The 24731-nt window shown below is 52.9% G+C and overlaps 1 protein-coding gene across 9 annotated transcripts in view; it reads right to left on the bottom strand.

Annotated features, from left to right (window-relative positions):
- Positions 1–24731, bottom strand: part of HDAC4 (histone deacetylase 4) — a 340829-nt gene that overhangs the window by 241794 nt on the left and 74304 nt on the right. For 2 of the 9 annotated variants that reach the window (XM_074398759.1, XM_074398757.1), the window contains exon 1: positions 91–9724. The exons of 6 other annotated variants lie outside the window; for them this stretch is intronic. Coding sequence is in view for 1 of the 3 variants with exons in the window: in XM_074398757.1 (XP_074254858.1) it covers positions 91–100 (10 nt within the window). In the remaining 2 variants the exon portion in view is untranslated. One more of the 9 variants, XM_039469913.2, reaches the window with a different exon arrangement.

The raw sequence follows: 24731 nt of genomic DNA, 5'->3' as shown, positions 1-24731 counted from the left end.
TAAAGAGATTTCAGTACAGGCACAGAGTGTGGTGCCGTGACCAGGACGGAGGCACCTAACAATCCAAATAACAATCCTAAAAATGCTTACATGGTCTCATCACAGGCAGGACGTTCTGATCCCCTCGCACAACCACGGCGCTGGGGTGCCGAAACCAGACGGACAGGCACTCGAGGCAGGGCCAGCGGCGTTTATCACAGCTGCGGGAGGGCGGGGCGGTGTCACGGGCTTACTCGTCTTGACGTTTAACAGGCTAAGGGCCGACATTTGCTTACTGGCTAAGTGATTTTCAATAGTATGCATGGAAACGAAAGCAAATTCCTTGAGTGAGAAGCGTCACGGGCAGAACCACGGGGCAAGCTCCTGCCCCCTGCACTGGTGGCCTCCCCACGGCTCTCACAGACCCTGGATCCAGTACAGCCCAGCTGGGGCCCAGGGACAGCACAGCTGCTCCACTCTGCTCCCGGCATGTCACCATGTCACAGGAGAGGCACACACCAGACGAGCCAACCAGCGACGGAGCGGAGAGCCTGCAAGGACACAGCTGGGGCCCAAGCAGATGGGAGATGGGAGTCCCGGGACTCGGGAGGCAGGGGAGGTAGAGAAGGAAGAGGGTCCCATCCGAGGGCTCCCTGCAGTGCTCCGTCAATCTCTCTTGAATTGCATTCATAAGAGCCTTTCAGTGCACGCCTCTGAGGGCATCTCTGCTCCTTGTGATGAGGCGAGCCCTGCGGCACGGTCGGCGCGTCCCTCCCTCTAACACCGCTTCTCTGGCAGCCTCCGAACAGCCTCGGGAAGGGGCATGAACTCGGCAAGACACTGACGCTGGCGCAGGCCAAGTGCGGTGAACATAATCCCATTTGAATACAAGCATTCCCTTTTACCCCAACTGGGAAATTCAAACAGACGAAGCCTCATACGTTCAAATCACTGATCAAGGATGATCCTGAAACCCTTGGCCTAGAGTCGTCCTGAGCACGCTGTAGGTGGCCACTGGCCACTTGTGGTGACTGCAATTGGAATTTAATTTAATTTGACTTGAAATCCAGTTCCTCGGTCACAGCATCCACGTGTTGACGTGGCCACTGATGAGCTCCACAGCCAGGCGTGGCCAGTGGCTGCCCCGGTGGGCGCGGCACTAAGGACCATTTCCACTGTCCCAGAAAGTCCCGGAGCGGAGGACCGAGGAGGCCTCTTCTTTATAAAGCCCTCTTTGTATCCCGTGTCTTTTCCTCTTTTTCCAAACGAGTAGGAAAAAAAATTCCAACCGAACTTGATTCTGCTCCATCCACGTGGACGAGGCTGGGCTGAGCTTTGCTGCAGAACAGGGATGAAAAGTACAGAAGTGGAAATGGCACCGTCGCTTCCTGCTGAGCCCCAGAGGCTGCAGAAACACCCATCTTCCCCCTCCGGTTCTGAAGGAATTTTTCCAACTGCTCTCTCCTTCTTTATCCTCTTCCGTATTGCAGGCTGCGTGATGGGAGGGAGAAACGAGCGAGAAGGGAAAGAAGGCCGTTGTCCTCACCCATTCAGTCCACTGTGTCCATGCTGTGCCAGGAAGTGCTCAGAGGGGAGCATCTTCGGGGTCCATGTGAGACCCCCTCCCTGGGACAAGGGCCCTTGGCTCTGGGCTCCCCTTTTCCTGGAGCTGCCCGTCCACAAAGATAAGCTCTGCCCATTTCTCTGGGCTCCGATGGCACTGCCCGTTCCTCCTGCTGCTGCTCGGCAGGGTCCCTCAGCCCCAATGGGGAGCAGGGCCCTCCTGCAGGAACCCCTCCAGACAAGAACAGCCAGCACCCCTCACGGAGCCAGCCAGGTGCCACCCCGTTACTCAGCAGTGGGAGGACCCTCTGGAAGCGGCTCTGGTTCTGAAGTCTGCCTCCCATCCCAGAGGTGATGGCGGGGCTGTGGCGTGCCTGTGTGGCACCAGAGCTGCCCCGCCGTGAGCACTCCTCCTGCCTGCTGAGTCCTCGATCTGCTCTCATACTAACAGCTCCAGGACGAGAGCAGCAGCCCAGGGTCAGTGATGCCAGGCAGGCTCCCATGCTGGCCCACATTTCTAAATTCTGCTGGTGCTTTTCTTTTTTCTTTTCTTTTTTTCTTTTTCCCTCTTATAACAGGGTCTCCCTCCGTCACCCAGGCTGGAGTGTAACGGCATGACTTGGCTCATGTAGCCTTGACCTCCCAGCCCAAAGCATCCTCCTGCCTCAGCCTCCTGAATAGCTTGGACTGCAGACACATACCACCACACCCTGCAGATGTTGTTAACTTTTTTGGAAAGGTGGTGTCCCTATGTTGTCCAGATTGGTCTCCAACTTCTGACCTCAAGCGATCCTCCCTCCTCAGCCTCCCAAAGTGCTGAGCTGAGATTACAGGCGTGAGCCACCGTGCCAAGCCTATTTGTTTCTTTATTAAAAAATAAATAAAATACTACAATGCCATTGCAGTGTGATTCCAGAGTGGTTAACGTCACCACGTTTTGTTTCTCCATCAGTACTGCCAGAGAGATTATGCCTAGGACTGATGCTACAAGTCTTTTCTAAAAATTAAAAAAAAGGGGGGGGAGGGCAGGGGATAAGGGCTTGAGAGGCCTTTACTGTGCAGTCAAGAGTAATTCCTAGCCACGGAAAATCACCCATCACGACGCTGTATACAGACAGCTCACCACATCAATCAGAAAACATCCTTCAGGTCAGTCTGTGAAGAAAAGAAAACCGTAATGCCTGCAGGCTTTACTCTGAATCACTTAGAACTCCATCCTAATTGGAGAACAGTGACCCTCTGTGATGGACAGGCAGGCAGCGAACGGCCGAGCCCAGAACCCAGCATCAGCCAAAGGACGCGTCAAGCTGAAGTCTCGGGTGAGTTCATTTCAGAGTCAAGGGCAAGGCCACCCTGGCAGCAAACTCATCTGGCTACTCAAATTAAAGTATTGCGGAACTAGCACCAGAGTTGCCAAGCTGGCAAACAGGAGCAGAGAGTGGAGGCCCTTCCACACGTACCCAGACTAGCAAAACCCCTCGCGCCCTTCATCCAAGCTCAGAGGGGCCAGCTGAAAAGCTGGGGTTTCAGGAAGGAGAATCTGAGCAAGCCTCCAAACACCGCCACAGGTGCTGTTTCTCTTCCGGCAACACGGCAGAAGCGGCCCAGTCACCCCGCGGCTTCTCGATGGACATGGTCCAGCCCCTAAACCCTTGAGCCAGGCCCCGGCCCAAGAGCACAGCACCATCACCCGCCTGGGCCTGAGCACAGCAGCCACGTGCTTCCTGCGGAGGCTTCCTGGGCACACCCCTGCGGGAGGAAGCATCGTTCAAGGCAGTCATCTAAGAACCCTCGCTCTTGAGAAGGGCAGGACATCTTACTCCTCTCCAAAACAGCCTCTCGAGTTAGGGTCTCATCCATTGGAGGGGCTTGCTGGGGGTGTGGGAATGGAATTGCCGTGACAGCCTCAAGCAGGGTGCCACGAGGGCTCAGGTCCGGAGCACCTTGGCAGGGAGGGGAAAGGCGTGGGCACTGCCTGGGCACTCTGCCTGCTGGGCTGGGTATCCTCAGGAGTCTCAAATGCCCCCAGGTAGGAGAGGTCACCACCTTCGCGTACAGAACAGAAGGCCAGCTCAGAGTTTGTTGGGGGAGGGCAACAGAGCCCAGCTCCGGCCGTGGCCTGTTCCCACCCCGCACCTGGCTTCTCAGGCCTGGGGACAGGAGGGTGCAGGGACAGGCCTAGAGGACAAGGTCCCTGGAAGCCCTGATCACTGGACGACGTGAACTCCCTTTCTCTTCCTGTTTATCCAGGCTCCCGGGTTGACTTGTCATCCTCTGACGCCTGGTTCCGCCCCCATCAAGATCCTCCATCCGGTGTGAAGGGAAACATTCCTCACCTTTCTCCAGTTGCCACCAAGCACCCATGGTGTGGCCCGCAGGGCGACCCGTGAGAGTGTCACAGGCACCCCCAGAGCAAGACCCAGCGGCGCGCTTCCTCCGTCTCCCCGCTCCTTTCAGGACAGCTCTGGCTTGCTCTCCCTTAAAAATTCTCTCATCAGCGTTACATTGTCGGCTTTCTTTTTTTTGTGAACTCACAATTGAGGAAACCAACAGGTTGAGTTGTTGCCTCAAGTAAAAAACCCAACTTGGCCCTGACACTGTCCATCTTTCTGGTCAAAACTGCTCACTCGTAAACAACACGGGCGGCAGCGCGGTCCCCTCCTCGCTCGCCCAGGGCGGCTGCCTCTCCTGCGCTCAACCGTGAGCACGGCGCTTGCCCATGCTCTCACGAAGCCCTGTGCCAAGGGCTTCTCGGGACCCCAGACACCCCCCGGACCCTACAGGCCTGCCCCGCAGCCCTGGGAACATCTGGCACCAAGGTCCCACTTCCTGCCTCTGTCAATGCCTGCCTCCCAGGCCTCACCAGTCTTCATCCAGGTCCTCTGGAGCCCCTGGAGTCCCCTCTGAGATGCAGCTTATAAAGCAGGTAGGACCAGCTGTGCATCAGACACCTGGGGTGCGAGCCCAGCTCCCCGATCCATAACAGGGAACCTCAGACCAGCTGCTTAGCCTCTCTGAGTCAGCTTCCTCCCCTGTAAATGAGGATGAAATCAGGATATTCACAAAGCCCAGAGCTAGGAAGGCCTGAATCCGTGAGCTCGGGGCGGGAGTCCACACAGGAGCAGTACCTGTTGCAAGTATTTGGATTACATGCTGGGAGGATTAAATGAGACAAGTCGTGTAAACACCAGGCACACAGAAAGCATGAAATGATACCAGGTGGTAGCATGGTGTTACTTTCATTATTAATAATTTGAAAAAGCAGATTAACAGCTCAGACCCTGCTGAACTCAGAGCCCCCATGAGGAGAGAAGCTACAACGTTAACAGACATGAAACATCCTAAAAGCTCCATGTGCAAAGATGAAGCCTGTGTAAACTTGTTCTTCAAAAGATATGCTTCTTTAAAAAGGGAGTGAGGATTGGCAAAAAAAACTTCACACACATGGTAGTGCCCTTTTGGCAGGCCCCGTCAACACCACTGCGTCCTGCCCTTGGTTCCTGGGGTCAGAGCTTGCAAGGAAGCTGTGACCCTGTGCCTGGCGTGCAGACTCCGGGGGAACTGCTTGTTTCCGAATCATCTTCAGGAGGCTTAGGAAGGACACAGTGTTGATGCCGACACAGTGTTGAAGCGCGAACAAGATACCTCGGGACTTTCTAAAGTTAGGAAAGACAAGTATATATAATACACACACACACACACACACACACACACACACACACACACACACAAACACATACACATACACACACATGCACACATAAACACGTACATATGCAAACACATACACACACACACACACACACGTACACACACATATACACACACATACACATATAAACACACACACACACACACAAACACAAGAACACAAATGACTGGGCATTCAGGGTCTCTGTGGTGAGCCACACAGCCCAGCAGAAGACACACGGTGAGCTTCACAGGGTTGAGCTGTCCCCTCCCCACATCCAGCAGGACAGTCCCACACTTTCCTCAGCCAGCCTGGGACAGGTCAGAAGGCAGGGCCTGTCTGCCAGGCTCTGTTCTTTGACAGCCTTTGTGGGGGGCAGAGGTACTCACTGTCACGTGGGCACACATGGGAGGTTCACCCCATTTCTTCAAAATACAGATGAGAAAGCGTCTTGAGTAATACAAACACGGCCACACTCCTCCGCCGGTTGCAGCTGCACAGCAGTGACCACGCAGTTGGCTTTCCTCTAGGTTGGCAGTCAGGGTTGGAACCAACAGCAAGCACCCCGGGGCTGACACGGGGAGTCTGTTTGGCACCTTCACCTTCGCTACATTTTCTGGCCAATAGCAGGGAACATTCCTGACTCCTCTGGCCCTCAGCTTAGCTGAGCCTGGTGGGAGTGGCCCGCTGCGGGGGTCTGCAGCTCTGTGACCAGGGAGTCTGGGTCATCCGTGGGGCCGACATCGTCCTGCGGGCATGGACACCCTGACTTCACCCCTTTATGGAAGCCACTCTGCCAGGCTTGGGACGGAGGGGCAAAAGGCTTTCAAAGTTTTTTCTTGTTTTTGTATTTTTGTATATTAAAAAAAAACACTATTTCTAAATAAACTATTTTTTTATGCTGAAATAAGTTCTAGAAGTTTTCAGATTTGTAGGTAAACGTAGAAGAGCTGAGTTTGGTTTTCAATCGTGTTCACGTTATTTGTGACGGTGCGGCTTAGTTTGATTTAGTGACCAAATTCTAGCCATCCCTGGACAGATGGGCCATGAAACTGTATCTCCAGTTTAAACACACTGGTTTCACACACATGCACATACAATGCCGGGCACACGGAGGCTTTGGCAAGCACTCCTCTCACCCTATTCCCTAAACACGACTGGGAACCAGGCTGCTGCTGCCCACACAGGCCCTTGGTCTGAGGGCACTCCAGGTGACCACACAGGCAGCGACCACAGAGAGCTCTGCAGCCACGGGTATCCCGAACAAGTGCGCGCTGTGGGCGGGCACAACACCTGCGTCTGCCCCACGCCAAAATGACTTCTAGCATCCTAGACTGCCTGGCTTCACAGGAGAAACACTGTACTTTTTTTTTTTTTTTTAAGACAGAGTTTTGCTCTTGTTGCCCAGGCAGGAACGCAGTGGTGCAATCCTGGCTCACTGCAACCTCTGCCTTCAGGGTTCAAGTGATTCTCCTGTCTCAGCCTCCTGAGTAGCTGGGATTACAGGTGCCTGCCACCACACCCAGCTGATTTTTTAAAATTTTAAGTAGAGACAAGGTTTTACAATGTTGGCCAGGCTGGTCTTGAACTCCTGACCTCAGATGATCCACCCATTTCAGCCTCCCAAAGTGTTGGGATTACAGGCATGAGTCACCACACCCAGCCAACACTGTACCTAAGTAACTACTTCATGACCAAAGGTCTCAGATAATGCTGCCGACGTCGGTCAGCCTTGCTTCTAGAAACCAAAGGTTCTGGGTTTGGAGGGACCCCAGCTCTTCCCTGGGAAGTCATTTTCCTGAATAGACCCAACTTCCGCTTATTTTTCTATCATTTCCCATCTTCTCACACATTTAGAAAACAAAAGAAGTTCATCTATCCAGTGATTTCAGATGGAATCCACGCATGGGTGAGCCCCATCCAGGTCCAGCAAGTCAGGACTGCAGCAGAGGACATGGCCTGCCAGCAGACACCAGACCTCAGAGGCCACCTGGTCGGCTCTATTCCCGGATGTGTCCCTGCCCGGGTGTCAGCAAGGACTAATAGCTGACCCAGGGCCAAGCTATCCTGTACCCCACACTCAGCCTGCAGAGCCACCAAATCATCTGGCCCTGACACACTCATTCCGTGCCCTTCCTGGTGATGATGCAAAACGGAAGCTGGAAGAACACTCTTCACCTACACCAGGCTGAGACACAGGTGCCAGTCAGGTGCCCCACACGCCCCCATGTGCCCTCACACTGCCCAGGTGATGGCAGAACCCAGGTCCTTGAGCGAAGAGCGGCCAGGGCCCAGGGCCCGCAGGGTTTTGCATGGTGCCAAGGGGTGGGAGTAAGTGCTAAAGAGCAAAGGCCAGACCCCACCCCAGCCAACAACCAGGAGACCCTGGCCTGGTTTCCCCACACATCCGCTGAGGAGCCAGAGAGGATTCACCGAGAGAATCTTCTGGAAGGAGCTGCAGGGATGCACAGAGCACTCAGGGCTGTCCAAGGAGGGCCTGAGCCTCCTGTGTGCACCTCCCCAAGGGCGCCCCGCACCCTGGGCCTAGGATGACCCAGAAGCAGCAGGAGCCACAGGACCGCAGGGGCCACCAGCAGGGCAGGTGGCACTGTGCTTCCCATGCTCGCCCTCCAGCCTTCAGCACTCCGGGAAGCCTGGAAGCCCGAGCCATGCGGATGGCCCATTTCAGGCCGCACCCTCTGGCTCTGTGCCAGCCTTCCACCCTGGGTGCCCACAAAGGGTCTGGAAGCCCTGACAGGAACGAAGAAGAGAGCCCTGGGCACAAAGCCCGGGCCTGGGATGGGGTCCGTGCGGTCATCCTCAGACGAGTGGGGACTGTGCCCAGGACCCTTGGGGGACCATGGGATACCTTTATCGACGAGGGTGTTCTGTTTAGAAACAGTACTGAGGAGCTGGAGGCCCCACACAACAGTGGCTCCCTGTGAAGCCAAGGCAGCCACTGGGCCCCAGGAAAAAGGGGCTTGAAGGGTCGGTGCCCCAAGCCCTCAGAGGACCAAGTGGCTGTGACAGGGGACACCCCCACCACTGCCAGCCAGAGACCTGCAGAGATATGAGGGCTCCGCGGTCACAAAGGTCTGTCTCTGCAGCTCCATCCTCTCGCCTAGAAAAGGTGAGTGTCCCTGCTTCCTGGACCTCACAGACTCACTAGGGACCCTAAACGTGGTTTTCTAAATAGCCAAAGGGCAATTCCTGCTCAAGAGGATGCTCGTCAGAAAAGTCCTCGCCACTCAGACAACGATCTACCCACGGACACACTCGGTCTGAGCAAGCTGCTGAGATGATTTTCTTGATTTTCTTTAACTTCTTTTAGAACAAGCAAAATGGAATGAGGGTGTCGGTGTGTCTCATGCCTTCTTTCCAGGGGGGTTAACTGGCCTGAAACACCACCCCAACAGCCACTGCGGATTTGGGGACTGTCACATACACCTCCACACACCCCGAACCACATCACGCTTTGCCAGTATCTCGGAATTCCTGATCCCCACCTGAAAACGGAACCCAAGGCCCGGCAGCAACACCCAGCAAAGCGTCCCCATCCCCCCAAGGCAAGCGACCGCACAGCAAGGAGCCGAGGATGGCCCATCCCACCCCCAACGGTGAGAGCCCAGCTGTCACTTTCCCTCTCTGGACCCCGTAACTCGCCCTCCCTGGGCCCCTGCTTCCTCGTCTGTGAGATGGGGGTGGTCGGCGTGCAGGAAGCCCTCCATGACGATGAGGATCAGCTTAGGGATGAGGGACTGAGAGACCCAGGGGGAGTCCACCGCCTTGGGGACGCGAGGGAGCCAGGGTCCCTTTCTCCCTGATCAAGCTGGCCCTGGGTGACTGGAGGGTAACCTCTTTAGCACCCAGCAACAGACTTTTCCAGTAAGAATTCCACACTTGCATGAGGCTTCATCAGCTCGGGAGGGAGGAGTGACTTAGCTCCCTGTTTCCAGAGCGTCTTCTTAGCAAAGTGAGGAAGCTACAGATCTCCCCAAAGGAAAATAACAAGAGTGAAGGTAGTTTTGGTGGGATGCATAACCTCCATCCACGGCCAGATACCACTTCCGGAACGACCCTTCTCATCTAGGTGAGCTCATTTTTCGTATTTCAAAAGCACAACAATCTGCGTTCATGGTGTAGTTCAGGCTAACGCAAAGTGCTGAGACTGCTGTCGGCCAGCACCCTCACTCTCCTGGGGCCTCTACCTGTAGTAGGGGGTTCACATCGAGAGTCCTCGTCACCCCTGGCCCCAAGGGCAAGGCTGTCATGGGCGAAAGGTGGGTTCCCTTTCCTCTATACCCAAGCCCTCGAAGTGCGCTGCAGGTCACTGGAAGTGGCACAGTGCCCCCAGATCCCCCAGAGGCTGAGTTCAAACAATCCAAGTGGATTCTCGATAACAAGCCACCACCTCACTGAAGACGCGGGGCAGTTACATAACAGCAAATCCCTTACAAGTTTCTCACGAAAGAGTTAATCGTACTGACTTGGTACTTTACCTTCAGCCCAGACTTTCGCTTAATCCCAGAAGCTCCTCCAAAGGCGTTTTCCTGAGGGCGTTCGGCACCGCGACTCAGGAGAAACCCAAGCCCTGCTCTGCCGGTGGTGCTCACTGGGGAAGAATTCAGCTGCTCCGCCCTGACATCTGGTTTTTATTTCATATCCATGTTGTCACATTACATAACAAGCAGATGATACGGGAGATCACCGCAGTGTTTCGGCTGGAGAGTCACAAAGAACGCCCAGAACACTGTTTACATTCGGGGCCACGAACGTTCACGAAACCAAATTTAGTGCAGAGGCCGGATGATTTCAGGCTCAAGCCCAGTGCTTAAAGCGACGCCCTGGAAGAGAGATGTGGGCCTCGCCTTCCAGCCACCTTCCACTAAACTCACTGCCACTCCTGCTTGCTTCCTCTCACTCCACTGCCAAGCTGGAGGAGAGGACAGTTTAGCCCTGGCCTGCACCTGCTTCTCCTCACCTGGCAGGAGGCCATGGCCTTGCGGACGTGTGCGGGACCCCCTGCCAGTGAGGGGCAGCGTGGGGTCCAGGGAGAAGACAGAGGTCAAGTCACATGGGCTCCACCCTGGGCAGAACACCGCCAGCAAGCATCCTGAGAGCTGGGAGTCCTCATGGGAAGCAACCCCCGCCCCACTCCGTCCCCTGCTCCTTAGCTGTGAGGATTGGTGTGGATAAAACTTTCCGGCCGCACACTCAGGCCATGGGTGTGGCCATGGCAGCACAGACGCCAGAAGCCCCTAGAAGAAGTGTATCTGGAAACTGCCCCCTCCCTTGCTGCCGCCCAGTTCCATGGGACACAGAGGGACGGTGGCCAGGGCAGCCCCAGCCAGCATCAGGCACAGGCCTGAGGACTTTCTCCAGGGCAGCCCATCCTCTCAGGTCCAGAAAAAGCCAGATTCCACAGCAGGGTTAGCCATCCAGCTAGGGAATCCGCTAAGGGGCTCTGCGCATGGCAGGTGGTCCGAATCAAACCACTAAACCCAGGACGCCCTGCTGAGGGAAGGACCCGTGGCAGCCGTCTAGCCTTGGGTGAACCGTTCTGTCCAAGTGCAGGTGAGGACATAATACGTCTTATTAGCACAGAGCATGGTCAAAGCCAATGTCATCAGTAGAAAAACCAACATGTCAGTGACCTGGGGATCTGGTCTGCCCCAGATGTGGGTAGAAGCCCCAGGTGTCTCCCAAGCCCGGTCCAGGGCTCCGCAGACAGCAGATATACAAACTCGGAGTGACGGCATCGGTGTTTCACGGATTCTGGATTTCGCTCACCTCCCTGAACCAGGGTTAGAGAATGTTCGCTGCAGAGGGGCCGTTTCACAGACTAGGTTCAGCAGAAAGTGCTTACTTACAGTGTTGTCTGTGAGAGAGCGTGATGTTCCCTGGAGTATGGCTGGGGCCGAGGGAAGGCCCCTCCCATGAGCCCTGCCTCCACGAGGCTGCATGGGGCAGGACTGCCAGGCAGAAAGAGCATAGCACAGGCCCAGGGGCGACCCCGAGCTGGCAGAGCTGAATGGCTTCAGATGCTCCCTCCTCTGCCCCCAGGAGGTAAAGGCAAAGATGCAAATGAGATAAGCAAACAGAGGCCCCCAAAGCAGAGAAACGCCAGGACCCTAGTGCCAACCAGGAAGGCCCAAAGCCAGGCTCAGCAGGCAGGGCTGGCCACCGGACTCACGAACGATGCGGGGCTTCTAGAAAATGCCCCTGAATTAAACTGTTGGCCTTCTCATCTGGCATCCTTCCCTGAAGACAGTGTGCTCTCTCTTTCTCATAGTGTCATCTACACAAGGAGTGAAGGAAGAGGGCACAGCTGAGAAGAGTGGACAGACTCCAAGAGGCCTCCACTGCCCGCGGGGGAGGCAGGCCAGGGAGGCTGAGTGCAGTGGGGCCTCACTCAACGTCCAGCACTTCCCTCCAACACACACACACTGCTGAGAGGCTTCACCCCTTTCCCTGGACCTGACACTGGATCTCTGCTGCCCTGTGCCAGGTTAGCCGTGACCTACAACCCACGGCCACTGGCCATTTAAGAAAATGAACCCTGACGTTAACCTGCTGGAGCCCTAATACTAATCCAGGGCAGCACCGCAATTCCTAAAATGCTTGCCAAGAGCGCCTTTTAGACATGCTGCTGAGACCCATGCGGTTACGGTCTGACAGGCAGGCCTTCTCGGCTACCTGTGCTTCCACTCCGGCATTACCAGGTGCCTAGAAGGACTGTGAGCCTTTGTGGGGTCAAGCAGCATCAGATGCACTTTAAAATCCCGCGGAGTAAGGTGCCCGCTCTGCAGCCCCGGGGCAGAGCCCTGCAGCCTTGGGCCCGGGGGGACGGCCTGGCCCCTTCCGAGCTCAGCGGCCTGGACTCCGCTTGTCCACTGCTGCGTCACGGGCATGTTGGTCTCGCATGGCACCGAGGCTTGTGGCACAAGCAGGCACTGAGCCCAGAGACACCCGAGGCGGACCGTGAGGCCGGGTAGCATGTGTCCAGCGCCATGCAAACAGTGGATGAAGTGTTCTCAGTGGCGTCAGCTGTCCTGATCCACGGAACACATAACTCCTGGCACTTCTGCCCGAACATCCGGGAAATGTGGAATCCGAGTGTTACACCATCCAGTTGAAGATGACAGGTTTATGATAGAAAACGGCACCGGCTGGCTACTGAGGACTTTGCAGGAATGGAGGCCCCTGTCATTACTTGACGGGGGAGGGGACACTGTGACCCAGGGCAGGCAAGGACAGCCCAGCCCCTCCAAAATCACACACAGGGGACTCCGTTTCTTACAGAACTTAAAGTTTCTGTTCTAAACAAACGTTACAAAGCACATTTTAAACTACATTCTTACATGAAATTCCTGCGCTGAGGCTTTTTAACGGCAGGTGCTAAAATAACCGTGAACAGTGAAAGGGCGGTGTTCCTCACGGTGACATGACAGGGAGGAGTCTGGACTGCAGCCAGCAGGGTCCTTGACCTAAGTGGCCTTGGGCAGCCCCCGGGCGGCTCTGAGCACTCCCCTGTGAAGGAAGAGCTCAGAAAGGCCTCCTCCCAGAGCTGGGGCTCCGTGGGTCCCGGGGGCCCTAGACTAACAGGGGGGAGGGGAGACAGAACACCCACTCAAAGCCTGACTCAAAAATTGAAAGTCAAGAAAAATCACAACCACATCCTCTCAGTTTAGACCTGAGGAACTGTGGTCACCATCACAGAGCACTGGATGCCAAGGGGCCCACCTTCCACGCCGCAAGCTGGAAGGCGGAGCGGATGGGCCGGGGCACCCCGGGCAGGGCAGACACCAGGCCGGCCAGCCACATGCGCCGCACAGTAAATGCCGCCCCTCCCAACTGAGACCCGGTACCATCGCCATGGCTCCTAGCACCCGACAGGAAGACGAGAGGGAAACTGGCCACCGTGGGGAGGCCTCCTGCCCACCCCCAGCTGCACGGCGGCCCAGAAGCCCACACACAGGACACGCAGGCACACACTTCCACGTCAGGCCCTTTCTTCCTCAACCGTTGGAAAGGAGGCCAAAGCCAGGTAGTGAAATTCGCAAAACGTACCCCACTGTCCTGCGTCCTAAAGTGAACGCTAAGAACGGGCTGTCGGACTACAGAAGCCGCGTCACCTTTCCTCTGCGCACCCAAACAGACAGAAACATCCACAGCTGTCTTCACAAAAACAGAAACGTGCATCCGGAACAACGTCCCTGCTGTTTCTGCCAGCGTGTCCCATGGCTATGAAGCTGGTCTTCCTGTGGGTCCTCCAAGGCATTCCCTTCAATGGCGCCACAGTGTCGAGGGCAGAATGTGGGGGTGGCCCAGCTGCCATGGTACCAGCAGACCAGCCTGGCACGCAGAGAGGGTTCAATCTGCTGCCGGTGGGCAGGCCACGCTCCCAGAGTGTCTTTATCTGTAGAGGGAGCCCCGGGGCCTCTGAAGGCTGCTCCAGCTCTGCGAGGTGGGGACGGTGGGCAGGCAGCGTTCTCAGGCCCGCACTCCCTTCCATGGCTGCCAACGGGAGGCAGGCGCGGTGTGGGCTGCAGCCTGCAGAGCAGGGAGTCGAGGTGACAGCCTGGCGCAGGGTGTGCCCGGCTGGGGAGCTTCACCCAGGCTTGGGCTCCATCCCGTGCCTCCAGGGGGCGTTCCCAGGTGGTGGGGGAGGAAGCTGTGCCCCGTGCTCCACCGCCCAGCCTCCCTCTCACCAGCACACAGACTTGTCCGCAGCAAAGCCAGCTTCTGCCTGAATTCGTTTCATATTTTTAAATATGCTCTTAATGGAAAGCAACAGAGGTACTTGACAAAACGCACTGATGTGAATGTCCCTGCAGCAGCCAGGCACTAATTTTAGAAGGGGCTTTGAAGAGAGACCCAAGGGACACTCGCTCGCTGGCAACGGCCTCCTCCCTGAGGACTGTGAAGACCTGGACTAGAACCAAGCGTCCCCACGCTGCCCACGGGCCTGCTCCTCCAGTCGGGGGCTGGCCGTCCCACCACGCACTGACACCGCAGGCCGACTCTTCCTAACCTCATGAGAGGTGACAGCGGCAGTCACCCCAGTTCTCCATGCTGCTTATAAATACGGCCGATCAGGCCCTGGCACCTCGGGACCTCCAGATCTCCCAGACTGTCTGCTGGAAGCTACGTACACAGAGCAAGTTTCTTAAGAAAACAAGGGCCTCAAAAGAAAGCCAACCTGCAGCACTGGTGACAGAAAGGAAGCCAGAAAAGCCTCCACGCCCGGCAATACGGCAGCGCACGCACTTTCAGAGACGCCAAATGATACACAGGCTGAGCTGGCTGAAGAGTGACGAGTATACTCCAAACACAAAAGCCAGCCCAGAGCCCAGGGCCTGCCCTGGGGACAGCCACCAGCACTGCCATGTACCCACACACCTGTGAGTGTGTGTGGGGAGGGCTGCAGCTCCCTTGGCAGGAGAAGCCAGAAGACAGGCCTGCAAGAGACACATCCGGGCCTGGGCTTGGTGCTGGCTGGACGCAGGGTCAGACTGAGAGAGGACTCCCCTGAGATCTCATCATCACAGTCCCCTCACAAGGGCTTGAGGAGAATTCAGACAAGCCATGAGTCCTGACGAGCATCCCCGGCACCTGCAAACACAGGCGGGTCCCAGGCGGCACCTCCCAGCACCTGGCAGAATCAGGCAGAAACCCTCTCTGGAGGAACATGCTACCCGCCTCAAAACAACATCCATGAAAGATGGGCATAGAGTCACAATCCAGAACCACGGGGGGCGGGAGTAAGCCCCAGAAAGAGCTCAACTGCAGGAAAATCAGGCACGGACCCAAAACACATGTGAAGAAACAACAGAGGTTATCCAGGGTCAGGCGGGAGCTAGTGGCCACCAGGTCCTGTCACTTAGTGACTGTGCAACCCTGGGTGGCTTCCTCAACCTCCCTGTGCCTTAGCTTTCCATCTGCCAAAGGGGGATCAGAATAGCCCACACACTCCCAGGAGCAAGAATAAGAAAGAAAGAAACATGACTCAGCTGTTACTATCAATAGCTATCAGAGTGTCACATGGATCAGAGTGATCCAATGGAACTTGTAGAAACAAAAGTGTCATCATTAAATTTAAAACTAAATGAGTGAGTTAACTAATCAAGTATTAACAGACAAAGCTGAAGAGAGAATTTGCGAACAGTAAAAGGGCACTGAAGAAATAACTCAGGATGCAGCACATAAAGGTAAGAGATAAAACGCAGGAGAGGTGAGGGGACTGGACGGCCAGAGGGAGACAGGCTAGCACACACCTGTGGACCCAAAACAAAACTCTGAGCTCCCAACCATCTGAACGGACCCCCGCCTCAACCAAGGGCATGCCAACATTAACCTGAAAAACTAGCTCGGGTTGCAATGGGAAGTGGGAGCCAGACGTGCCTCATGACACTCTCCTCCCTTTCGGAATTGCTGATAGCACCCTCTTTAAGACTGAGGAGAAACATTTCAGTTCATTCCCTCTGAAGCCTGCTACCCGGAGGCTTCATCTGCATGGTGAATCCGCGGTCTCCACAACCCCTTATCATAATCCAGACATTCTTTTGTATTGATAATAGCTCCTCCAACTAGCTGCCAATCAGAAAATGTTTAAATCTACCTACAATCTGAAAGCCCCGCACTTCGATCGTCCCGCCTTTCCGGACGGGACCAGTGTTCATCTTCCACACACTGATGCATGTCTCATGTCCCCCTAAAATGTATAAAACCCAGCTGTGCCCCGACTACCCTGGGCACACTCAGGACCTCCTGAGGCTGTGCCATAGGCACGCCCTTATGCCTGGCTGAAGAAACTTTTTAAACTGAGTAAGACCTGTCTCAGATACTTCTGGTTTACACACCTCATCAGAGTCCCAGAAGGAAAGAAGAGAGATGACAGGAGGGCGAGGTGCAATGCCAAGGCACGAGTGCCACAGAAACATTCCAAATGAAAGCCAGCACGCCCAGCCACCCGCTGTAACACGCCTCACAGCGTCAACCCGACAGACCAGGCGGCAGAGAGAAAGTCCAGACACAGACAAAGTCCAGATGGAACTCCAGGGCAGGACAAAGGTACCATCTCAACCACTGGGATGACTGGGTCGCCGTCTGGGAAAAGCTAACATTAAATCCAAACCTAACACCATACACAAAGGTAACCTCCAAACGAAGTAGGCACGTAAATGCGAAAAATGAAACGGTACAAGCACTCAAAGAAAACACTGCCTGTAAGTCAAGAAAAGACTTTCTAACCGGGACTGAAAATCCAGATGCAATTTTTTAAAAATAGTACATTTGATACTTGGAGGAAAAGCTCTGGCATGGCAAGGCCAGCATGAGAAAGAGTAAAGAGCACCAAAATACAGCGGGCAAACTGCGAGCCGTTACTCACAACACACATGACAGATAAAGACCAAAATCCCTTACATCTGTAAAACGCTCACAAACTGTGGGAACAGAGACCAAAAGCCTAACAAAAAAACCAAAGGCAAAGAAAAAGGCCCTTACGACCTGAGATGTCCTTCATCTACCAAACTGGCAAATAAGTACCACACTCCACCGCAAAGCCTTGTGGCAACAGGCTCGCTCAGATGCTACTGGTAGGAATGCAAATTGATATGTTTCCTACAAGACATTCTGAGAAAAATCTAACGAGATGATATATCTGCTTATCTTTTGACAGAAATCGCTCCACAAACTAACTGTGAAGATACAACTCAGATGGCAGACACAGCGACTTACACCTGTAATCCCAGCACTTTGGGGACCAAGGTGGGACGATCACTTGAGCCCAGGAGTTTGTGGCCAGCCTGAGCCACACGGCAAGACCCCATCTCTACAAAAAATTAAAGATAAAAAATTAGCTAGGCATGATGACATGGGGCTCTTGTCCCAGCTACCTGGGAGGCTGAGCGGGGAGAACTGCTTGAGCCCACGAGGTGGAGGCTGGAGTGAGTCACGGCCGCACCACCGCCCTGCGGTACACCAGGTGTCCCTGTGTGGGAGAGTGGCTGGAGGAATCACAGAGGGTCTGCTGTCCACAAGGACCAGAAGGAGCCCGTGGACAGACATGGCATGGTTTCCAGGACACGCTGCTAGAGGAGCTGCCTACAGGACAGTCTCTCTGTGCAAGAAAGAGGACAGATTAAAGCACACAAGGCCACCCAGGACTGAAAGGGCAGCTCGTGGGGACAGGGTGGGAAGGACAGGGGCACGGCAGGGGTAGGGGATCCACTTCTCTGAGTCTGGCTCCTACACAGTTCTGGCTTTTGAAACTGCACTCGGGTTTCACATAATCAGAAAGCGAAAATTAATAAAATTAAAAATATGAAGGCGGGGGAACTCTAAAATGAAATACAAACAGAAACCAGTGAAGCAAACCCATTTCAAATGAGTACCATCAGCACGCTGGGGCAGGGTGCGGCACGCATAAGAGCCCGCCACAGTGGCTTTGGCCGGGGTGTCCAGACCACATGCCCTCAGCCACGGCCGGACTTTAGTCCGGGGCTTCCTTTCCACAGAGGCATAGGTTCATCATCTCGGAATATTCCGGGATCGAGACTGAACAGAAAAGTAAGTACGTGATGGATTCCGAGAGCTCCGCGTCTCATTGTCAGGGAGCAAGTAACAAATATGAAAAGGACAAGGGCAGCCGAGGCCCTTTCGAGGCAGGGCTGGGGGACTGGAACTGAAGGGCCGGGCGTGTGGAGGCGGGTGGACCCACACACAACTATTCACAGCTCCAGCTGCTGAGAGCTGGTTTCTAAACAGCATTCCCCAAGAAAGGAAGCAGGCCGCCTTGAGAAACAGCTGATCCCAGGCCGGGGCAGGAAAAGTCCAGAAGACATTAGAACATTCTGAGTATCCAAGAGGGTGAAGAAGGGCCGCAACATGGGAGGGACTTGCCAGAGATGACAGCATGAACGGGCTCTCATTGGCCAAACCGGAACGATTTGGGCAGCAGAATACATGTTGAAAATAAAAGCCTGTAACCCAGTTAATCAATTAGGAGTCTATGAGTTTGAATTAATGCAAGAACCCAGTAAGTAAACACATAAATGAAGAAGACAGGAAAGGCCTTTCCAGCAGAAAGTAGCTACAGGACGTCCGCGTTTGACGGCATCCGCAGATTCTGGGAAACGGCTGCTTAAAGGCAGGGAGAGGTCCTGAAACGGCGCCAGGCCTTCAGCAGTCATTTGATCACAGCACTGGCGAGAAAAAACCTTGGTTTTGTTCTGTATTATTTCACTTACAAGTCACAGTTTCCAAGAACGTCTTGAGGAGGCTCACGAGGGCTTCCGTCCTGAACGTGGTAAGAATGATGGCACTAGAAGACGGCCAGTGGCCACCACGACAGTAACAGACTCAGGCAAGAACCCTCGATGGGCGCTGAGACCCCCAGGTCAGGAAGCGGCAGGCTATCTGCACAGTCCCAGACAGTCTCCCCCAGACACCTGCCAATTCTGCAGGAAACAATGTCACTTTGCGGCGGAGACACCCGGCAGTACCCGCTTCACCGAGGTTCCGGGCAGTGGCGGCGGCGGAGTATCACCGCAGTGGCCTTCACGCTCAGGGGCATCACTGGAATCCAATCGCGAGGACACTGCAAACGCCACGCTAAGAAACATTTCACACAAGAGCTGCCCCTACGCTTCCAAATCGTGAATGTCGTGAAATAAAAAATGATGAGGAGACTGTCACAGAGCACAGGAGACTGGGAGGACGTGAGAACCCCACGTGCTACAGGGCTGGAATCCCTTGCGATGACAGCACATCCCCAGGCCATGAGCAAAACATGAAGAAGGGCTGCAGAGGAGAGGCCGAGGCCAGAACGCGGCCATTTCCCTGCTCTGCTCTCTGTCCGTCGTTGATGAGAGACCGCGCTGACTTCAGGCACCATGGCCAGCAGCAGTTGGGGGAGGGCATCGCATCTACCACTAACTTTCCCCTGATTCTGAAAAAACATGACACACATAAATAATCAATCCTTCTTTGGACTATTTTTGCTGATTTTTTGTTAGTCTGAAATTAAAGCAAAACTATACGTTGAAAAAAAGAATTTAAGGAATAAAATTCCCCATTATTACTACAAGACACTAATCTTCAGATTCAGAAAGTCCAAAAGAGTATCAACAGGGGCCAGTGAAACACTTAGAAAAAATGTAGAACACTATGACCACGAAACACCTAGAGAGACACAACAGATTCCTACCAAGGAACTAAACAGCCGGTGGAACTCAGTGGCCGATCACATCCTCAGAGCACGGGGAGAGGCAGCTGCCTCCCAGCACTGTCTTCAGTGAGGGACCTTCAACAACAAACGGGAAAGAAGGCAACTCTCAGACGAACAAAAAACAGAACTTACTTCTGCAGGAATTTCTTTCTTTTTTTTGAGACAGAGTCTCGCTCTGTTGCCAGGAGCACAGTAGCACAATCTCGGCTCACTGCAACGTCCACCTCCTGGATTCCAAGAAATTCTTCTGCCCCAGCCTCCTGAAATTTCTAAAGGATATTCCTTCCAGAAGAAAAATAAGAGCAAAAAAAAAAACAAAAAACAAAAACAAAAACAAAAACAGAATGTCTGATATTCAACAAGCAGCAGCAAGGAAGTAATATCCGCATATGGGAAAGGCTCAGGAGCAGTGGCCGTCGGAAGCTGTGATCATGAAAGCAGCTCACGGCCAGCCGCAGCCTCCCGTCAGCTGCTGGGAGGAAGCCCACACACACCCAGACACATCAATTCTGCAAATGAGTAAGAAATCAAAATCAACGACTAACAGAAAAATGGGTGCCCCATGTCAGAAGACACTGACAGCCACAGCAGGCCGGTGGTCAGGCACAGACCGGGTGTGCACTGGTAGGTCTGAGGGCACTGCCACTATGTGTAAGACGGGGTGGCCGTGCTGGACGTCACGCAGAGTTAAAAGTGGCTTATGCATGACCCAGCAATCCCATTCCTAGGCAGGGACCCAGTAAAGGCCCAAGTTTTTGTGTGCCAGAAAACAGGCAGAAGAATGTCCACACATCATGTTTGACAGCAGCCACATCTGAACGTGAGTCAAAGTTGTGAAAATTCACACAACAGAATGCAGTCTTGCCCGAAAGAGAACCCACAAAATAGAAAACATACGGCATAATTCCACTTACATAAAGTTCAGAAACATCAAACTAAAATGATACTGTTTAGGAACCTGTGCATGTTTAAGCAACCCTTTTCTTAAAACGACGGAATGAAAAGCAGAACTGTGAGTGTCCTGGTAACGGTCTCTGTCTCACAGCACAGGGCCACTGCTTCGATCGCCCTTCTCCAAATGATGCATGTAAGCTCTGTGTATTCTGCAATTCTTTAATTTGAGATTTATAATTAAAATTTAAAATAAATGCATGTGGAAAGGAAGAAAGGAGAGTAAGTAAGGGGGCTGTGAAAGAGATAAATCAAATGGAAAAAAAAAAAAAAGTTGAGAAGGAATCACAGAGAATGGAATGCCAAACCCCACCACCTGTGACAAATGACATAGGGAAATCTACATTTGCTAAATATGGAAATAAGGAAGTTGGTGGGCCTCTTTTGTTATGCAAAAATATATAATGTAATTAAAACTGTTTTGCTGTTGAAATTTTCTGGCTATGAATTACTGGCAAATATAAAATACACTGATTCTGGTAGGTATCTTATAATCTATAAAATTTTCTGAATCCTTTTGAGTCTTTTTAGGTGAATTTATTTTGGTTCCTCCCATCTTAATGAAACTGCTGGCATGTGAAGCCACACTGAAAACATGTGCTACCTGTGAGGTCAGCCTCAAAACGCAGCTCTTCTTAAGACGGAGCCTCTAGAGTTTCCCGGCTCTGAAAAAGATTCATTTTCGCCGGGCGCGGTGGCACTTTGGGAGGCCGAGGCGGGTGGATCATGAGGTCAAGAGATCGAGACCATCCTGGTGAACATGGTGAAACCTCGTCTCTACTAAAAATACAAAAAAAAATTAGCTGGGCATGGTGGTGCGTGCCTGTAATCCCAGCTACTCAGGAGGCTGAGGCAGGAGAATTGCCTGAACCCAGGAGGCAGAGGTTGCGGTGAGCCGAGATCGCACCATTGCACTCCAGCCTGGGTAACAAGAGCGAAACTCCGTCTCAAAAAAAAAAAAAAAAAAAAAAAGATTCATTTTCGCTTTCATATTCGCCCCAACTTGTAAGAACTAGATACTCTCTCCAACTTGGTTATCTTTAAATCAATTATAAAAACTGAAATACTTCTTTTATCTAATCTTTTTTATTTTTCAAATCATTCTCTGGTATTTACATGATTAATACCACTTTCCTTGTGTAACAACTTTCCAGTGATAAAACCTTTGATAGTGAATAAATACATAACGTACTACTATTTTGTTTTCCCCAATATTCTGCTTAGGGTTTTAAATCTATGTTCATAAACAAACGTGCTTACAATGTTTGCCTTATTGTTGTCTCTAACAGGTTCTAAAATCAAGATACTCTGAGCATCCTAAGATTAGGTCGCATTTTTCTGTGTTTTGAGGCAATCTTTAATAAGGTGAACATGTGTAAATGTTGGAAAAATACTACATTATTCCTGAAGGAGCAGCTGCTTTCAAGGATTACCTAAATGGGCCCTTTGCGGAGTTCTGGGAAGTTCTTCGTTTAAGTGATAACTAACTCATGCTGCTTCTTACCAGAGTACACCACGCTTTTCCTCTGAGTTCAGACATTTTCTAGTTACTTGCTCTGGCCTGTTCAAAGCCCTCCAAAGCCTTCCCAAACAGCACAGAAGAACACCACAGCTCCCGCCGCAGCAAGGCTTTCCCCTAGACACTCCATCATTCTCAGGGTAGCGTCTATCCCTGAGGGCACACCCCATTGTTACCTGGGGGCGGGGGTCTTGACTACAAGCCGTCCAAGTTCTTAATGTGTGGAACAAAGAATTGGACAAAACACACAAACAAAGCAATGAAAGAATGAAGCAAACAAAGCACAGATTTTTTGAAGCAAAGGTACACTCCGCAGAGCAAGAGGAGGCTCCAAAGCTAGCGACTCAAGAGCCCCAGCTGCAAAATCTTCTGGGGTTTAAGTACCCTTTAGAGGATTCCTGTTGGTTACACCCTATACAAATGAAGGCTTGGCTCATGACCAGTCAGAGGCCAAAGCGAAGTTACAGCCTACAAATGAAGAGTTAGCCTGTAACCAATGAGAGGCTGAAGTGAAGGCTCCCTGTCTCCAATCCTATCCTCCTGCCTTGCAATGACTAGTTTAAGGCAGTAAAGCCTTATACGTCAGAGTACAAGCTGCCTGGCTAAGAGTCAATTGCTTGGCACAGCTCCTTGGGCCGGTGACTTCCTTTCTCAATGCCTCAGTTTCCTCATCTGTAAAATATGGCTATTGTAAGGATAGCAGGCCCCATCCCCAGGCTGTTATAAGGATTACATCTGTAAGTATGTAGGAAACACTTAGGAAGGGCCTGTACAGAGCAGACGCCATCGCTGCCAGCCATATTTACTATCATGCAGTTGTTTATTCACCCATCTACTGCTTGACTTTCCCACCAGCACCAGATGTGCCAGTGGGTGGGGGTTTCCTGTGTGGCTCACCAGCAGACTCCAGTGCTTACAGCAGCCTGGCACGTAGCCGATGCTCACAAGAGGTGTCTTGACTGGCTGAGTGCTGGTGTGTGGACAGGAACCAGCCTAAGGAAAGCACTCTTCAGACTCTTAGTCCTATGTGGGTGCAGGTAGCCTGGGTCTGTCACTCAGCCCAACACCCAGGACCCCACTCCTGGCTTCAGTGAGCAATGTCACCCAAGTCTGCCCCAAGCATGTGGGCAGACTCTTGTGGCCCTTCCTTCTCAGGAAGCCCAGGAAGAACTGCAGTTCCCGAGACAGAACCCAGCGCTGCTGCAGGGTGTGCTCAGGCATCCTGCCGGAGTGTGTGGGGTGCACATGCCACAAACGGCTCACCCTTGGTGATGAGGGTGACTCGTGCATGTCCCTTGTCCCCGCAGTTCTAGGACTTTATCCTAACAAAACAATAAAGATACGAACAATCAGCCCCAGACATAAAGACACGTGTGCAACAGCGCTCACTGAGGTGTTATATACTATACCAAAAACTTAAAGCCCATTAATAGAGGATTTTTAAATACTGAAATATTATGGAGCTACAAAAAATCCCATTGCTGTTCCATCATGTACTTAATAGGTACAGGTATGAACATGGGGAGACAAGAGAGGGAAAGAGAGAAAAAGAGAGAGAGAGAGAGAGAGAGAGAGAGAGAGAGAGAGAGAAAGAGAGAGAGAGAGAGAGAACGTGCTCGGTAATCTCCACAAAAGCCATCTCGGACTTTCCCTGAACTGTGCACCCCTCAGTTAACTGCAGGCTCATGGGGTAAACGGGACACTTTCCTTTCTTTCATCTGTCAGCGTTGTTGCATGTTAAGGAAGGGTAAGAGGACATCTTAACTTTTACAACTGGGGAAGGGGAGTATTTTCCCATTTATTAAATAAACTGCTTTCATTCAACAAAATCAAAGCAATAAATCGGGCAGCTCCTCGGAGAGCCCACACGTGGGAGACGCGGGGCAGTGCTGGGCAAGAGAGAGGCGTCTGGGAGCTCTCAGTTCAGGCCCTCCACCTCCATCTACGCAGCCAGCGACTCCAGCGTGTGCGCCTGGGAAGTGCTTCTTCACGCGGGGACCTGGGAGAGGTCATGCTGAATCCATGTCTCCGCCCAACCTGCATTTGAGGAGGAAGATGCCTGTGAGAGCTCAGAGAGCATTCCCTGGCACGGGGCCCCCAGGCAGCCGGTCACACACACCGGGGGCCTGCAGAGGGAAGAAACGCCGCCACCACAGCAGGCAGAAGTGTCACAAAACACTGTTGTTTTTTCTAAAAAAAGACAAGAACACGCATTGCTGTTGAAATCTTTCACTTAAAAAAGCAACAGTGCAAATTTCAGAATGAGACATATCCTCTATGGCTTCCCCTGGCATCCGGGCCACGAAAAGCGCATCTGAATGGGGACACGTGTCCTATGGGCGCACTGGTGAGCACTGACAAAGGCGGCTGTGGCGTTTCAGATGCTGGGGAGCAGCTCCATGGAAGGTGTGGGACTAGAAGGCAGCTGAGAACATTCAACAAGGGGCTCCAGCACGTAAATAAGAAACAGGGGGTCTCCAAAAAATGCTTTCAAACAGAGTCCTTGGACATCCTGAATTCGACGCCCAAGTCAGACATGCAATGGCAAGCACGTGGCCACAATCAGATGAAAGAAACACAGTCCTGAGCCATCCTAAGACAAAAGCAATTCTGCCACGACTCACCAGTGGGAGCATAACGTGGAGGGAAGGTCCTCACTGCGCAGTATGCCAGACGGAAAGGCTGGTGAGAGTGAGAATGAAAAGCGAGAGAACAGCAGCAATTTTTAAACTCCTTCAGCTTAAATGAATAAATCCGAATCCCCGTAAAGCCTATTGCCGTTGTATGTCTGCTCT

Source organism: Saimiri boliviensis, chromosome 5 (genome assembly GCF_048565385.1).
Source record: "Saimiri boliviensis isolate mSaiBol1 chromosome 5, mSaiBol1.pri, whole genome shotgun sequence".
NCBI lineage: Eukaryota > Metazoa > Chordata > Mammalia > Primates > Cebidae > Saimiri > Saimiri boliviensis.
The sequence above is the reverse complement of the archived record's forward strand: the minus strand, read 5'-3'. Positions and strand labels throughout refer to the sequence as shown.